Below are 17,023 nucleotides of genomic sequence, written 5' to 3'. Positions count from 1 at the left end.
TTCCACACTAGGCTGTGGGCTCCTGGGGGGCCCTTCGGCCATGGCTCATGCCCCCTCCTCTCCTTCTCTAGCCAGGGCCCAGCGCAGAGTGGGTACTTCGCAGTTCTGTTACCAGCTGGGAGCAGGCGCTCTTTCAGGCATTCACTTCAGAACCGCAGCTGCTGCCTACTCTGCACCAAGCCTTTGCTAGATGGTGCACGTGCAAGCCAGCGTCTCACCTCAGTGTGACAACCCGGCGAGGTGTGCGGTGTGGCCCGCACCTCACAGATCAGGCAAGCAAGACTCCGAGAAGGTAAGACCATCCCATGGCCAAACTAGCCAGCACAGGGCAGAGCAGGGGTGAGGCCCAAGTGTGTGTGAGTGTAGGGAGGGCACGCAGCAGCAGCAGCAGCATGGCCTTCAAAACTCCTTTCTGGGTAAAGGAGAGGAGAGGAGACACACAGTGCGAGTCTTCCACGAGGCTGAGCAGATAATAATCTCGGGACATCATCTCAGGCTCACAGTGTCGGAGCCAGGTGCCATCAGAGACAATGTCCTGCCCGAGAACACACCGGGGTCCAGGGCAGCACACACCCTGGCCTTGGCTCAACGTCACCTGGGAGTGTGTTGGAAATGCACACTCTCTGCCCTGGCTGGTGTAGCTCAGTGGATTGAGCGCGGGCCTGTGAACCACACAATCGAGGTTCGATTCCCAGTCAGGGCACATGCCTGGGTTGCAGGCCAGTTCCCTGCAGGCCAACTCCTAGCAGGGGGACCCACGAAAGGCAACCATACATTGATGTTTCTCTCCTCTCTTTCCCTTCCCCTCTAAAAGATAAATAAATAAAAATTAAAAAAAGAAATGCACACTCTCTGAGTCAGCCTTTGAACAGGCTCCCTGGACCGTCTGTGTGCACATCACAGAGAGAGGCTCACAAGTGGGCTTTCCTGAGGCATAGATGAGGCAGCGCTTCGCCCGGTGCCCAGGTGCCGAGTGTTCGCTGCTGCGGGCGTCGCCCCCACCCCGAGTGTCCTTGCTAAGTGCCTTCGAAGTAGGGGGAAGGAACCAGGAGGTGGATGGCTTAGCTGAGCTTGCAGGCGATGGAGCCCTCCCGCCCTTGGGAGGGTTAAAGCCCCTGCCGACAGAGGAGCTTCCCTCTGGCCTCCCTCTGCCCCCGTCCCAACCCTGAGGGTGAGTAGAGAGGGTGACTCAAGCCTGGAGAAGCTGAGTAATCCTGGGACACAGACCAGGGATTGAGAAAGAGAGAGACAGGAAATATTTTCAAAGAATGGCATGAGGGGGGAGGGGCATGCGAGAAGGCAAGGACCGAGGAGCCTCGGTCTTTCCGGTCTTTCCGCCTTCGCACTCCAGCGCTCGGGTTTCTATAGGCTCCATTTCAAACCCCCAATCCCCGGATCAGAGGACCTGGGGGGGCGGGGTGAAGGGAGGGAGCAGCTGCCTGCTTCCTTCTCTCTTCCCTCCCCCAGCCCCTTCGCGGCATGGACATTTCTCTGTTTCCCTAATTGACTCCAGGAGGGAGCGGGGACCTCGACTGCTGGCCCCCTCCCCTCCCATGTTCCGTCTTCCCGCCCGGGAATGAAGGGGCTGGGGGAGGGGCCAGATCTGGCTTGAGGAATCAGGATTGCAGTGATTTAGAGAAGAGGAGTGAGAGAGAAATGGGGAGATGAGAGGCAGGAACAGAAAGGAAGGAAGGCCTTGACTGGGTAGCTGGGAGCTGGGCCCACCCACGTTCCCCTGCACCCAAGACCTCTGAGGCGCCCCCCTGTGAGTGAGAACAGCAAAGCCAGACCTGACACTGGCCCAGGCCCTACAGGGTACAGTGGAGTTGAGCTGTGTGACCTTGACCCAGGCCATGCATGACTGGGGTCTGTTTCCCTGTCTACAAATGTGAAGGGGGGCAGCGGGATTGCAGGCTCGGGCTTTCCGTAGAGTCAGTCCTCCTACGGCCCCTCCTTCCACCCCACACCGGGCAGGGCCAGGACCTTCCCTCGGTCCAAGAGAAACAGACTTCGAGGAGGAGAAAGAAAGGACCCGAGTGCCCTCTGCTTTGGAGGAGGTGGGAGCTGTGCTGGCCTCCTCTTCCGGGCCAGCCTCGCCGGGAACGCAGCCTCAGGCCCGGTAGCCTGTACCCTCCAGCAGACCCTGCCCTCCCCAGCCCGGGGCTAAGGGCGGCAACCCCAGAGCAGCCCCACCCAGCCAGGTCTGGTCAAGCTAGACCTCCGCCAGATGACCTGCAGACCGCAGGCTCCTTGAAAGCGCACCTCCTTGCCGAAGTGTTTATTTAAGAAGCCTCCCCAGTGTCCTTACTCTCTCCCTCTTACTCCCCCTCAGCAGCCCCACAGGCCAACTGGGCTGGGCTCCAGGGCCAGGCTGTGGGTGTGAAAGTGAGAGTGGAGCCTGACCCAACACCGTGTCCTCAGGGTCTGTCCCCAGGGCCCGGCCTTACACTCGGGTCAGGCCCTGTGTGGGCCAGAGGCCGGGAGTTGGGAGAGGGAGGCAGCTTGCAATGACCCGGGGACCTTCTAGGAGGGTTTGGGGCCATAAATACTCCATTTCTGTTTCTAAAGTCTGGATTTAGGCTAGAAAGCCTGCTTCCTGGCCCTGGGGCTCAGCACCACAAGAGCTAAATATACCTGACTGTTTACTTCCCTCAAGATCCCAACTGGGCATCTCCCCAGACCCGGCCCCTCCCCCGTTCAAACTCCGCATCTGGCCTCTCGGCCACTTCTCACCCCAACCACAGCCCTGGCCTTGCTCAGCCTCGCAGACAGCTGGGGGAAGCTGGCCGATTTAGCGCTAAAAATACAGGGCACTCAGTTAAATATGAATTTCAGGTAAACAACGAGCAATTTTTTAGTGCCGTCTGTCCTGATACGAACGTGTGGGGCCATTGGAGCAGAAAGGACATGATCTTGGGAGTGGGGCCAGTTTAGAACCGCCAATCTGCTGCCTTGGAGAAGTGACCGCTTCGTTCTCTTGTCTGTGAGATGGAAGTCATCAGACGTGCCCTGCAGAGATGCCCAGAGGGCTGGGTGACACAAGGCCCACAAAGGGTGTCTAACGCGCCCCTGGGAGGATGCACGGGCGTGGTTGTGGTGACCGTGTTTGATTTTACCCGGCTCTCTACCCACCAGCCCTCCATGCAGGAGGGCAGGGCTCTCAGCCACTGTGAGGCCAGCGCCTTCGTCCCCCACCAGCCTCCCTCCGTGTAAGCCCCGGATTTGCTGTTCCAGAAGCTAGTCCTTATTAACGGGCATTTTTCTAATTCTGTCTTCCTTTGACTCCTATGGATCAATAAAGATCATAATCAATCAGTTTTGGCCACTACATATTGTGCCCTTGCTCTCTGCCAACTCTGTGCCGAGGTCTGATACTGGCCCTCATGATGCCCCAACAAGAGCTGTTATTGCTGCGCCCATTTCAGAGGCAGCGCCTCCGAGGCCCCGAGGGGCTTGGAAAGTTGCCTGAGGACTCGCAGTTAAAGCAAGGGCGCCAGGACTGGCGCCTCCCAGCCTAGCACCCAAGTGCTGATGCCCTGACTCTGCTTCCTGCTCAGGACCTTTGTGACTCTTTAGGGACACCAGCCGTCAGGGGCGCCACCCCCCCACCCTGCATGCGACGTTCTTTGTTAGCTGCATGAGAAGCCCAAATCCCCCCTCTGAAGGTGGGGTCTGCAGACCAGAGAGAAGGTCTCAAACACCCAGAGCCTGTCTGCCTTGCTGGGAGCACCCCCACCCGCACCCCCACCCATGGACTGAGGGCTGATGTGACTTCCTGCTTTGGGGTGCCCTCCCCTTTAGGCCTCACAACACCCCTTTCGTTGCTGCCCCTGTTTTCTGGGCCCAGGAAGCTGAGGTTTCAAGAGATGAAGCAAATTGATCAAGTCACAGAGGTCCTAAGTGGCAGAGCTGGACACACACTGTCCCCTTCTGGAGCCAGACCCTCAACCACTGCCCCACACGTGTCCCCATTGGGCCTTTCCTTGTCCCCTCCCCTCTGGGCACCCCAGCACCCCCTTCCCTCCCTCAGCTGTCCCTCAGCCTGCCTTTATGTCCTGCCATTACAGGTCCTCCGAAACCAGCAGACAGACCCACAGAAACCGTGCAGGTGGACAGCCAGTTTCCGGGCGTGGCTGTGGGACGCCCAAGAACCCCAGGCCTCCCACCTCCAACCCCACCCCACCCCACATCTCACCCCCATCCCCTGCACTTGAGGTCCCCCCCCACCAGCACCACTCACCACTGGCAGAGGCCAGGATCATCGCTTGCAGCATCTCCGTGTCGAACTGGTTGTTGGGCCAGGTGCCGGTTTCATCACCATTTTGGGAGCTGGAGAGAGAGTGGGATGGTGAGCACAGTGTCCCAGGCCAGCCTAGTCCCCACCCTGTCCTCTCAGGGCTCCCGACTCTCACACCCTACCCCCACCTTGCACCCAAGACCTGCCCCCACCAGCAAGTCAGCGAGGTGGAGGTAGTTTGCACAACCCCTCCAAGGCAAGGCCCCGTTAGTCAGTCCCCCGCACCAGCGCCTCACTGTCTCAGACCCGCCGCAGATGTTGCGGCCTTGGACACACAGAGCAGGAAAGAGCAGCGCTCACTGTCACAGTGAGGGGGTCGGGCCTCTCCCCTTCAGGGAAGGTGGGAGAGGGGAGAGAGCGTGTCAGAGCCAGGGAAAGGTGTGAGAGCCCAGAGAGAAGAGGCCCAGGGGACCCTGGAGCAGAGCTGCGTGAAGCCCTCGGGATAGAATGCAGGGCAGGTAAGAATCCACCCCTCCTACTTTACAAGGACGCCCCCAAGCCCCTCCCAAACATCCACCACCAAACTTTTTCAGATTCGCTTCCCCAATTCCTCAAGCTCCCCCTTACAGCAAAGCCAGGGAAGATGCAGTTCTCTGGAATGCCAGTTCCTGCCCTCTACCTGACTCAGTAAAACCAACAGTGTGTCAGAGGGAGCCTGGGCCCCCAGCTCTGGCCCCTGCAGCAGGACGGCCTGCCTGTCCCCTCCTGCAGCACCTGGGCTGGGCCTCTGATGCTGTGAGCGTTGAGAAGAGTGTGGAGTGACTCGCTCCCATGAGAAATGCTGACTGGAAAGGAGCCCGCAGGGGTTCCTATCCAACCCCACACCCCCCTTTCAGAGTTATCAAGGACCAAAGCCTTTCCGTTTCTGAGCAAAGGGGGAAGCACCCTGACACACACACTGCCTATGAGGTGGCTCTTAGTACCACCTGGCCCCGGAAGTTCCTCAGTGAACTTGTGTCACCTGGGCCCAGTGAATGGGAAAAGGCCCGAGGCGAGGGTCAGGTCACAATGAGGGTTTGGCACCAGGCCTTGAAAGCATGAGTGTGTGAGTCTGTGTATGAGTGTGTGTGACTGTGTGAGTGTACTTGTGTGTCAGTACAGAGATAAAACAAACCTGCAAAATATTAACAAATGATGCATCTAGGTAAAAAAAAAAACTGCACATGTTCATCATGCTATTCTTTCAGCTTTTCCATGGGTTTGAAACATTTCAAAGTAAAAAGGATTATGTTTTCTAGGAGAAGGTGTGGGTGGTGTTGTGGGAGAGAGCTAGTGCCCTGAGGCTGGGAGAGGCTGGGCCAGCTCAGAGGACAAAGGGCAAGGCAGCAGTGGCTGCCACAAGGTGAGGTGTCTTCAGGGGCTGCGGCCTGCCGCAGAGCCACACGAAGATTTGGGTCTCCTGCTGAGAGCGCTGGGAAGTGTTGGAGGGGGTTGTCAGGGGAAGTATTTACAGATCACTCTTGCTCCGGTGAGGGGACCCAGGGTCGGTCAGCTCTGGGAGGGCAGGAGCCCGATCCCCACGAAAACCCAGAATTCCTACCTGGCAGCCTGGCTGAGCTCCCTGGGCCTGCCCAGGGGTACAGGGTGCAGGCAGGCGGGCTCAGGCCTCAGTGAAGGGCCTAATGCGGACACTCGGGGAGCAGACAGTGGGGGGCAGCTAGGAGAAGAACTCTGGGGCTGTGAGGTGGACAACAGGGTCAGACCCGGGTTAGGAGGACGCCCTGCGGAGGTGGGCAGTGGTGTCCAGGGAGTGATGGTAGGAGGAAGGGGGTGGGCTGGGCTGTAAGGAGGGTTCTAGGGAAACAGTTGAAGGTTGAAGGCCAAGCCCGTGGGCAGGCTGCCAGCTCTTTGAAGCTGGGCAGATGAGTGGGTGACTGGAGTGTGTGTGTGGGGGGGGTCTATTTTAATCTCAGAACCATAAGTGTTGTCATTAGCCCTATTTTCCAGCAGATGCAACCAGGACTCTGAGAAGCTGACGAACTTTCCCCCAAGTTGCACAGGCGGTAACTGGAGGAGCTACACCCTGAAACAGGCCTAATGTGGCCCTAAAGCCAATGATCTTATACACAGCAACGCACTGGGCTTCAGTAGGGAGGGGCTGGACCCCCAGACGCAAGCACAGGGGACTCTTCTAGGATTTGGGAAACAATAAAAACGTAAAAGTGGAGGAGAGAAACTACATCTAACCGACCGTTTCCCAAGCACCCACTACGGGGCAGGGCCTGTGACAGGCCCTAGGACTTTCGAGATGACAGATACCATCCTTGCCCCAAGGAGCTTGCATCCTGTGCTGTGCGTGTGCTGGGGAGCATCCCAGAGGTGGGCTCTGGTACAATCAGGCTCAAAAAAAAGAAGAAATTTGGGGAAGTCGCCCCTGACAACAGCCTGAAGTAACTGATAAAATGTAAGTGCATGGTTATACTTTCAATGTAGTAAAAACCTATCAGCATTTAAAATGCACATATACAAGGCTGGACAAAAGTAAGTTTACAGTTGTTCGTAAACGTATGGGAAATAATACAAAAACTGATCAGTCATACATAATGCAGAAATGAACTCCGTTTCACGTGGTCACCGCTGTAAACCTACTGGTGCCCCGCCCTATATGTGGGGCTATCATGTGATAATTAAATGACTTCAGGAAATTTTTGTGGAATTTTTTAATATATTGCAAAGACAACAAAAAAGCTACAATATAATGAAGAGTATGACCTCAACTACTGTAAAGAAAAACAAAACAGTGAGAAATACACCAGTTTACTGGGAATGAAAGTTCTCAGTAATCTGTGAACAAACTCATGAACAGCTTATTTAAGTAAATCAGATTTTTTTAAAAAGAGGAAGCCTATGCATGTGGCTTGACAGAACAAAGAAAAGGCTTTAGAAAGACACAGGTGAAAGTATTAAAAGGGCTTAGGAGAATCGAGATGGTCAACCCAACACAACCGGAGACCTCAATTTGGAGAAGCATGCAAACGAGTTCATGGAAAGAGAGAGATACAGAGTTGGGAAAATGTGATATTAGTTTATTAATATTATTTATTACTAATATAGTATTTCTTGTTCATATATTTGGTGCTTACATGTTTAAAAGTTGTTAAAAGTAGGGAAGACTGAGATAGAACTCTATGACGGCTGAAGACGCTCACCACAAATCAAGAGAGGGCGGGTGGAGATACAAGTAAAGCAAGACAAGGAGCTGGTTGAGGCTGAATAGTGGGCGCGTGGAGGTTCATTGTATTATTCTCTCTACTTTTGTATAGATTTGAAATTTTCCATATTAAAAAATGTCAGTGGTGGTTTCCCTGGGTTGTGAAATTATGAGTACTCTTAAAAAGTTGGGCGCGCTCTCTTTCTCTCTCTCTCATGTTTCTATAATTAGCATGGATTATTTTACAAGCAGGAAAACAGTAAGCTGCTCCTTGCTGAATGACCGCCCACACTGAGGGACAGCGCAGGCGGGTCTCTCGGAGGTGGGGGGGGGCTGGGGCGAAACCGTCTCGGGGAACCGAGTGGGGACCAGGCGATGGCGAGTGGGAGACGCCTCCTCTGTGCAGAGGCCGGAGCAGCTGCAGGCTGGGGCCTGAGGAGGGAGATCTGGCTTGTGGGATTCAGACCCTGAGACTGGCAACTGCTGGGATCAGGGACCAAAAGGATGACCTGAGGAGGGACAGTGGCGGGGGGGGAGCGGGGGGCGGGGGGCGGCGGGGAGGACCTGTCACCTGGTAAGCAAGAACTTCAGAGCGCTAGTCTTTTCCCCTTTTGTCTAGGCAATGTGACCCGAGTGCTGGCTTGAACTTGAACCAGGTCTGCTGAATGGCTAGCCCTGCTTTGAACCCGCTGTGCCAGTAGCCAAGACGGTGGGGAGGGGGTGGGGCGGAAGAGCAATGGAGGGCTGGAACCCCAGTTAGACTCCCATCTACTCATCAGACCGGCAGCACAGGACGAACTCCCTGCCATTCTCTGTCCTGAGACGCCTCCCGGGGGCCTTGGCACACGCTCTCCCGTCCCGGGGCTGCTCCTCGCTCGCCCTGCGGTTGGTTAATTCCTACTCATCCAGATCCCGCACAGCCCCACTTCCTCCTGGGTGTGCCCCTGCTCCCCGATCTCGCCAAATGCCTGTTCTCGGCTCTCGCTGCCAGGGACTATTCCTCATAGCACTTACGGCAGCTGCGATCGTACTTTTCATTTTTGGTTTTTTGGTGATTGACTGGTTAATACTTGTCTCCCTCAACACTGTGAAGTCCCGAGGACAGAGTCTGTCTTTTGCACGCTCTGCCCAGCACACTCCCCGGCCTAGCGCCGGCCCTACTCCTCCCCGAATGGAGCAGGGAGGTTGCGGTCGCTGTCCCAGCCCTTCCTGCTCACTGCACCTGGGCCACTTCGGAGCCCAACCAGAAACGTTTGTCCCGTCGAGCTCACGTTAAGAGTGGGAGAGCTCCCGAGCCTTGTCCACCTCCCCAAGAGCGCCTGTGCATACTCGAGCCACCCAGTCTCTCCTCTGGTGGAAAGGAACGGGCCGGGCCGAGGGTAAGTGCTCAACCCAGGGGCAACCACAAGCAGTTGGTGGGGCTCCCAGGTTCAGCATGGATCCTGCTTCAGGGCCAGTACATGCCTGGGGTGGGGGTGGGGTGGGGAAAGGGGCGCTCATCACCTCAGCTCAAAGGTCACCTCCTCCTGGAGGCCTTCCCTGTCCCCTCCCACCACCACACTCACTATCCTCTTCTCAGAACTTGCTGTGATTTTTGCGTGTGATTTGTTATCAATGTCCAGCCTCCCTAGTGGCACGAAAGTGTATGAGTTCAAGGACCATGTCTTCCTGTTCATTCCAAAGGCCAGTGGTTAGCAGGGGGTCTGGCTCATGGTAGATGCTCCATACCTATTTTTGAATGAGTATATGAATGGATGCATGAATGATCTAATGGATAACTTATGGGAAGGCTGGCAAGGCCAGTGGGGAGAAGGGAGACAGCGGGCGCAGGGCAGGACAAGAGCAGTCCAGCTCCTCTGGTGTCTTGCCTTCTAGGAAGTGTCTTGAGATCCCGATACCAGGGACGGTCTGCACCTGCCCAGGGGCTGGAGCCGCCACCCTCCACCAGGGGCTCCTGGGTTCCTGTGGCAGCGAGGGCTCAGCATCTGTAGCATCCGGGAGGGGGCAGGGGAGGCAGTCCAACTCTGTCCCCCTCTCTCTCCAGGCATCTCTGGACTCCTACAGGCTCCCGACTTCTAACAGGGAGGCCTGGCCCAGGGCCCATCCCACTTCCCTCAGACCAGCTGAAGGTCTTTCCGCTGAAGTTTCCTCCTCCTCCACCCGCAGGGGGTTCCTGTCCCAGCAGGAGTCCACACCAGACTGAAATGAGCAGCTGGGGTAGCCTGGATGGGAGGGTGTGCATGGGAAGCGTACATCAAAGGCTCTATGTGCGAGGGGCACGGGGAGGGAGGGAGGTGGGGGTACACGTGTGTGCTGGCTTGCCCACAGTACAAAGAAATGAGAGACAGACAGGGTCACCAAGTAACAAACAGGATAAAAGAGACAGAGAGAGATGAAGAAAGAGAAACAGAGAAAGGGAGTCCCAGAGGCCGAAAGAGACAGGCAACAGACTTAGAGAGATGGAAAGAGACAGAGAGAGAGAGACAGAGACAGAGACAGAGATAGAGGGAGACAGAGACAGAGAGACAGAGACAGGGACTGAGAGGGAGACAGACCGGAAACAGGGTCAGTAGGACACTAGCAAAGGATGAAAGAAGAGACAGAACAGAGATAAGGGGTGGAGACAGGGAGGGAGAAACAGAGAAAAGAGAGACTGAGACTAGGAAGTCACATTTATTCATTGATTCCACATTTATTGAGCACCTGGCCGCTGTGGGCTCAGTGTGAGGCACAGACCAGCGCAAGTGGACACACACGGCGGGGACAGAGAGGCAGCAATAAGGACAGAAACTGAGACAGAGACCAAGGAAAAGGTCAGAGAACGCAAACCGACAGAGAGAGGGAAGGCACAGAAATAAGAGAGTGGCAGAGACAAAAGGCCTACAGGCTGAGAGGGCCAGACCAGAGCAGACTGAGGGGGGCCCGGAGGGAGGCCTGGAGGGGGGCCCCCCCGCAGGGGGACAGGATGGGGAGGCCACCCTAGGAACTCTCCCCGCTCAGCCCCAACCCCAGTTGTGCTGTCTCCACTTCCCCCACGACTGCCTGATCTGCCTCCTCTAGCTCAGCTCTTTCCGGCAGGCTCCTCCTCTCCCCCTCCTGCCCCAGGTTTCTCTGCCTGAACCCCAGGTCAGGATGGAGCCCAGCTCAGCCCAGAGTGGGGGGGATGAAGGCAAGTAGATGGGCATAACACACTTCCTCTTCACCCTGAGACCACCTGAAAACCATCTTGCGGTCCCACAGAGCCCCCAGGAGATTGGACAGGTTCCCACAGTGGGAGGAGGGAGGGGATGAGTGTGTGAACTGAGCTTCCAAAATAGCCTCTTCCTTTGGAATCTGTGTGACAGCCCCCAAAACACCAAAACCTCCTTGAAATCTGGAACTGAGGAAGAAGCCATTTGTAGCAAATGCTAAGCCCTCCCCCCCTCCCACGTCATCACTGAGAAAATGCCGCAGAGAAGAGGGTGGGCTGGAGAGGCAGTCACCTACCCGCTGGTGCCAGGTCTCTGGGCCTGGGAGAAACGCCAGTCCGTGTTGGGTGGGGCTTGCTGTGGAGAAAACAGAGGGAAAGGGGCTGAGTACCCTGGAGAAGTCAGAACGTCACCGGCCCCCTGGGGGTGGACGGGGGGGGGGTCATGCGCACAGGGAAGAAACAGGTGTGAGATGGGGAGACTCATGTTCAAAAACAAGATATACCTTGGGCCTCAGAGGTCTGAGGTACAGGAGACAACGAGATAAAATAACGTTTATCTGACCACAGTGAGCGAACCCGGATTCCTTTGCTAAAGAAATAGCCTCTTCCTCTTGCCCTCAACTCAGAACTTCTGAACTGAGATTCAAGGGCTAAAAGTGTCTTCTACTGAAGCTGGGGGGAGGGGTGCAGAAAAGGCCCCCGCAAGTGGCAGGTGAGGCTTTTAGCTGAGAATCCCACCAGCCCTGAAAAGAATTTATTCAGCTTCTCAACTGGGAACAAAGCATCCTCTGCAGCAAGATGGCTGCTGCTCCGCGTAACCCCTTCCGTGCCAGGCTGTGCTGTGACACATTCAGAGGGACACCTCCTCCAGGCCCTTGGCAACCAAGGATCCCTTCCCACAGCTAAATACATTATTAATTTAGGAGTCGTGCCAGACTGGGCCTTTGCGGGGCATCCAAGCCCCAGGACACCTCTTGCCCCCAGAACTCTGTGCCAGACAACGACTGGGTCTGAGGAGGAGAGAACAAGGCTGCTCTGTCTGGGCCAGAGAACTGCTGGACCAAGCCCAGCAGAGATCGAGCTCCCACAGCCTCCAGGCAGAGCCAACCAAGTCTCCAGGGCTCCCGAGGGGCTGATCTGCAGCCACCCCCGATCTGGATGCAGATGTGCGACTCTGGCCAGCCCCTTCCCTCCCGAGTCCTCCAGGCCTTTCCCGAGGGTGTGTTTTCCCACCACACCCTCTCATGCAGCACTCCCTGAGCCATCTCCTCGCCAGTTCTGGGCTGTGCTAGTAATTAATTCTCACACTCACTCCCAGGAGCAGAGAAGGAGGTGTGAGCACCTCTGATCCCACTGGGGAGAAGGAAGACCCGTGGCTGCCAAGTGACTCATGCTAAGGCTCACAGGTGGCAGTGCTGTGAGCAGAGCCGTAGCATCGCAGGCGCAACAGTTGTCCCGAGCACCACGCTGGGCCCCGTGCGGAAGGGCACAGGGAGGTCCAGCCCTCAGCCACTGTGTCAGTGGCTATGGCAGAATCTACACAGAGCTGCCGGTACCGGGACAGATGGGAGGGGAGGAGCTGGGCCACATCCACAGCCCGCCAAAGGACCCGGGGCCAGGTTAGTTCAGCGAGGGCTGCTCAGGGGTGAGGAGCCCCTGCAGACTCTTCTCCACTTGTGAGACCCACTCCTGCCCCAGCCCAGCAGATGGGATCCCGCCCTGCTGTCCTCCAGCTTTCCGATTGGCTCGCTCTTCTGATGGTAGGCAGACCTAGGGGAGGTCTTTCTCTCTCACTTACCATGGGAACTTGAACAAGTCACTTGACTTCTGTGAAACTCAGTTATGTGGTGGGGGTGCTAGTACCTACCCAGCAATAATGCTGGGAAGAGCAGAGGAGATGCGGTTCTCAGAGAGGGTGTGTAGTAAGACTATCAGCTGTCAGAGTCACATGGCCTGTTGTTTCAAAATACAATTCCCATTCAGTGGGGGCACGGTGGGGCATAGATACGCTTTGAATAAAAGCTCCTGGGATTGCTGCAACTCGTGGTTTTTACTGTTCAGCCAGAGAAGGAAGGATGTGCCAAAGTCTCAGGTGCTTTGGTCACCCCCAAAAGCCTAGATCCTAGATAGCTGGACACATTGTGGTCATGACGGAGCCAAAAACCTCTCTCTGGCAGGCTCCCACTTCCCGCGAGCGGACGGGCCGCGCGTGGCCCTGTAGCGGCCTGCTCACTCGCCCAGGCCAAGCCCTGCCGCCCCTTTGGGGTCCCCAGGACAGCTCCGCCCACTCGTCGGGGGCCTCTGGGCAGGAGGCGCAGCCGCCTTCCCTGCCCAGCCAGACCCGTCTAACCGAGGGTCCAGGAGTCACGCCCACCCACGCCCACATTCGCACCCTCGCTCTAGGCGCCTCCGCTGGCCTCAGGCTCACCCCCTCTTCCCCCGCCAGACCCAGTCCCGCCGGGGTGGGGGGGTGGGGGGGTGGGAAGAACCTCCCGAGTCCTCGCGGGCCCGGGAAGCCACGCCCCGAGACTGTCGCCAAGGCGCGAAGTCCGTGGTACCTCTGAGGCTGTGAGGAAGTGCGGGGGCAGCGTGCGTGCAAGCCCGAGTGCGAGGGCGTGTGCGCAGGTGAGGCGTGCCGAGCCGTAGCGCTGTCGCTCACGGGTGTGTGACTCTTGCGGGGAGGGCACGCTGGAGCCCTTTGCGCACCTCTGTCCCGTCTACAGATGAGTTTGTTTGATTTGGGAATAAGAGGGGATGAGAATAACAGCGAAGTCCCAGATCCCAGAAGTCCCAGGCAGTGGGAAGAAACTTAGGAAACCTAAAGAGCGGCGGAACGTGCGCGCGCCAGAGCCTAGGAGGCTGGCTGTGGGCGTGGACCTGTGACTGCCTCCACCCCGGACCCCGGACCTCGGACCCAGGACCCCGGCGGAAATCACAGGCAAGATCACCGAGCCACAGCCTTTTCTGAGTTTGGGGCGGGGCTCGGGTCGGTTCTGTCCCCTTCGGACACTATCGTCACCACCACCTCCCAGGGCTCAGCGCCCCATCCCTGGTTTGGCCCCACCTCTGGTCCGGCGCAGTTGGTCTGAACCATGGGACGCGCGGCTGGTAGCCGAGCCCGAACGAGAAGAGTAGGTGCAAGTTCAAAGCCCCTACGTGGTTGGGCGGCTCCACCGCGTCCCCAGGGGTCGCGCCAAGCCCCTCACCTGGCTCGGCTCCCGCAGCGTGTTAGAGCGGGACCGGAAGGCGTCAGGCTCCAGCGCCAGAGCCGAGGACTGCTGGACGCTGAGGGGCCTTAGAAAAGTGAAGTCACTGCCATCCGAGGCTGGTGAGAAGCACGTCCTGTAGCAGTGGCTGTGCGAGTCTGCCGGCCGCAGTGTCACCTCCATGTACTTGAGCGTGCCGTCTGAGCTCACCTGTAGGTTGGGACTGGACTGCTTATAGTAGTCCCTGGAGGGTGAGTCCTGGCGCCCGCAACACCGGCCCCCACCCCCACCCCCATCCGCGTGTCCCCGAAGGCACTTCGCTGACAGAACGGTGAGGGTGACTAAGGATAACAGACTGATAGCTGCAAGAGCCACAGTGAGGTAAAGGGTCAGGTCTGATCGCTCGGGAGGGCGTGTGAGGAAATCGCTGGATTTGGGCATTTCCTCGGGGTCCTCATCCTCCAGAACCAGCAGCACTGTGGCTGTGGAGGAGAGGGAAGGGTCGCCGTTGTCCCTCACCAGGACCACCACCTGCTGGGTGTCAGAGTCATCCTCCAGTAGGGCCCGGGCTGTGCGCACCTCTCCAGTGTGTGCGGACACCAGGAACAGTCCTGGGGCTGTGGACTGCGGCAACAGTGAATAGGAGAGCCATGCATTGTGGCCTGCATCAGCATCCACGGCTGTCACCTTGGTGACCAAGGAGCCAGGAGGCGCAGAGCGAGGGAGACGCTGGGGGACTGAGAGCTCCCAGCCAGGCCTTGGGTGCAGCACAGCTGGGGCATTATCATTCTGGTCCAGAACAAACACGTGGAGAGATGTGTTGGCGTGCAAGGGGGGAGAGCCCGAGTCTCGCACTCCCACCACGACGTGCATCATCTGCAGCAATTCGTAGTCAAAGGTGCGCTGGGCAAAGACACGCCCGTCTTCAGGGTTGATGTACACAAAGGAGGACGCTGGGGCTCCCTGAATCGGACCCCCTACAATGGAGTAGGTGAGACGGGCATTATCCCCAGTGTCTGGATCAGAGGCAGCCACAGTGCAGAGAAGGGAGCCCGGAGGCTGATTCTCTGGGATGTAAGCAGTATAGAGCTTCTGGGTGAAGCAGGGGGTGTTGTCATTCACGTCTGAAACGTTCAGCCTGATGGTGAGGTGTGCATGCAGGGGAGGTGAGCCGGCATCCCTGGCCAGCAGCTCGATGATGTAGTGGGATGTGGCCTCCCGGTCCAAGGGCTGGCTGGTTAGCAGTGAGTAGTGGTTCTCAGAGGGCTTAATCAGAAATGGCAGTTCTGGAGAGATATCAAGGCTCACTTCGCCATTTCTCCCGGAGTCTCGGTCCCGCACGTTAAACAATCCCACTACTGTGCCCACTGGTGTGCTCTCCAGGACAGGGTTGACCAAAGAGGCCAGTAGTACCTCTGGGGCATTGTCATTGACATCCCTCACATCCACTTGAATCACACAGTGGCCTTCCATAGCTGGCTGCCCCTGGTCACGGGCTCTTGCATGAATCTCATAGAAACTTGACTCCTCAAAGTCTATGGGACCCAACACACGGATTGCTCCACTGCGAGGGTCTAGGCCAAAGAGATTCTGCACTGCCTCAGATGTATGGTCTCCAAAAAAGTAGTCTAGTTGGCCATTGGTGCCCTCGTCCGGATCAGTGGCGTTGAGGCGGAGCAGCAGTGTGCCCGTGGGTGCATTCTCTGCAAGCCCCACACGAAGAATTGAGGACTGGAAGGTTGGAGCATTATCATTGACGTCCAGCACAATGACAGAGATGAGCGTGGTCCCCGAGCGGGCTGGGACACCCCCGTCCACAGCAGTGAGCACCAACTGATGTGTTGCTTGGGCTTCGCGGTCCAGCTGCTGCTCTAGCACCAGCTCTGGGAACAGCTTCCCATCTTTTAGGGTCTTCACATTCAGTGAGAAGTGGTTGTCGGGGCTCAGAGTGTAGAAGCTCACAGCATTGGTGCCCACATCTGGGTCCTGGGCGCTCTCGAGAGGGAACCGTGCCCCAAACGCAGCTGATTCTGAGATGCGTATCTCTCGCACAGGGATGGCAAAGCTAGGAGAGTTGTCATTGAGATCCAGGATCTCTATCTCTACCCGGGTTAGTTCCAGTGGGTGTTCGGTCACCACCTGCACTGGCAACAGGCAGCTGGTGCTGGCTCCACACAGGCTCTCTCGATCAATCTTCTGATTTACTGCCAGAACACCAGTCATCAAACTCAGGGAAAAATAGTGCCCATTCTCCTCAGATCCCAACTGCAGTCGGCGGCTCAACAGATCTGTCACCTTTAAGCCCAGGTCCTGAGCAACATTCCCCACCAGCGTCCCCGGCTCAGACTCCTCTGCCACTGAGTAACGAAGCTGCCCGGAAGCCCAGCCCCAGCAGCACAAGGAGAGCATGCACAGCACTTGCCGTTTCCTGGGGAGCTGTGAGGGTGTCTTGGGCCCCATGACCCAGAAGTCCCTTCCTGGACACTGACTCTGTGCTGTCCTGTATCCGAGGCAGACCCAGGGCTTGGAATGTAGCAGCTGAGATCTCTTGTGTCTCCTTCAAGCCTCTTAAAAACTGCTCCGAGGTTTGTCTGCCTGCGGCAGCTCTTCTTAGTCACCAAATGGCGGGGGTGGGTGGGGGGAAGGGGAATTGAATCTGAGTGGAGCTGGGGAGCTGGGGGAGGAGAGGCGGGCAGGAAGAGCAGATCCCCCACCTCAGCTCTGAGTCTGATTGGCCAAAAAGTCTGTCTGCTCTCAACCAATTACAAAGTCTCCTCACTCCCGCAAACCTTAGGAACGGGCTGCAAATTTGTGTCACAGAAGCCTCCTACTTCCCCACTCATTTTGTGCTGCAGGTTGATTCAGCCCCCTTGGCAGCAAAATTTGACAGCTCAGATGGTGCTCAACAGGGAAGACAAAGTGGTACAAAACTTCTCAGTGCTCTGTCCCAGTAACTTTCTGCATGACTTCAGACGCTTCCACCACTTCGCTTGAACCAACAAAAGTTTGTCCTTCTGGGGGAGGCAAAGCCCACGTGTTCCCCCTCCCACCCCCATCCTGCCAATGCCGCTAAAATGAGAGAAGAGATTTGTTAGGGTTATGTAGAATCCTGCTCTGGCTCTCCAGCAATGCTTTGAGGGATCTCAGTAGCAGCTGATGACTACAGGACTCAGCTTTCC

The 17,023-nt window shown here is 57.1% G+C and overlaps 1 protein-coding gene across 17 annotated transcripts in view; it reads right to left on the bottom strand.

Annotated features, from left to right (window-relative positions):
• The window catches only part of LOC118998350 (protocadherin gamma-C4), a 136,017-nt gene that overhangs the window by 2,297 nt on the left and 116,697 nt on the right, over positions 1-17,023 (bottom strand). For 16 of the 17 annotated variants that reach the window (XM_037062520.1, XM_037062575.1, XM_037062491.1 and 13 more), the window contains 2 exons: positions 10,935-10,993; positions 4,241-4,329 (listed from right to left, as the gene is read on the bottom strand). In XM_037062520.1, coding sequence (XP_036918415.1) covers positions 4,241-4,329; positions 10,935-10,993 — 148 coding nt within the window. Of the gene's footprint in view, positions 1-4,240; positions 4,330-10,934; positions 10,994-13,844; positions 16,403-17,023 lie in introns of those variants that run through there. The other variant, XM_037062501.1, reaches the window with a different exon arrangement.

This window comes from Sturnira hondurensis, unplaced genomic scaffold (genome assembly GCF_014824575.4).
Source record: "Sturnira hondurensis isolate 20B ecotype Veracruz unplaced genomic scaffold, ASM1482457v3 Scaffold0001120, whole genome shotgun sequence".
In the NCBI taxonomy this organism is placed as follows: Eukaryota; Metazoa; Chordata; class Mammalia; order Chiroptera; family Phyllostomidae; genus Sturnira; species Sturnira hondurensis.
This window is presented reverse-complemented; position numbering and strand designations above follow the sequence as displayed.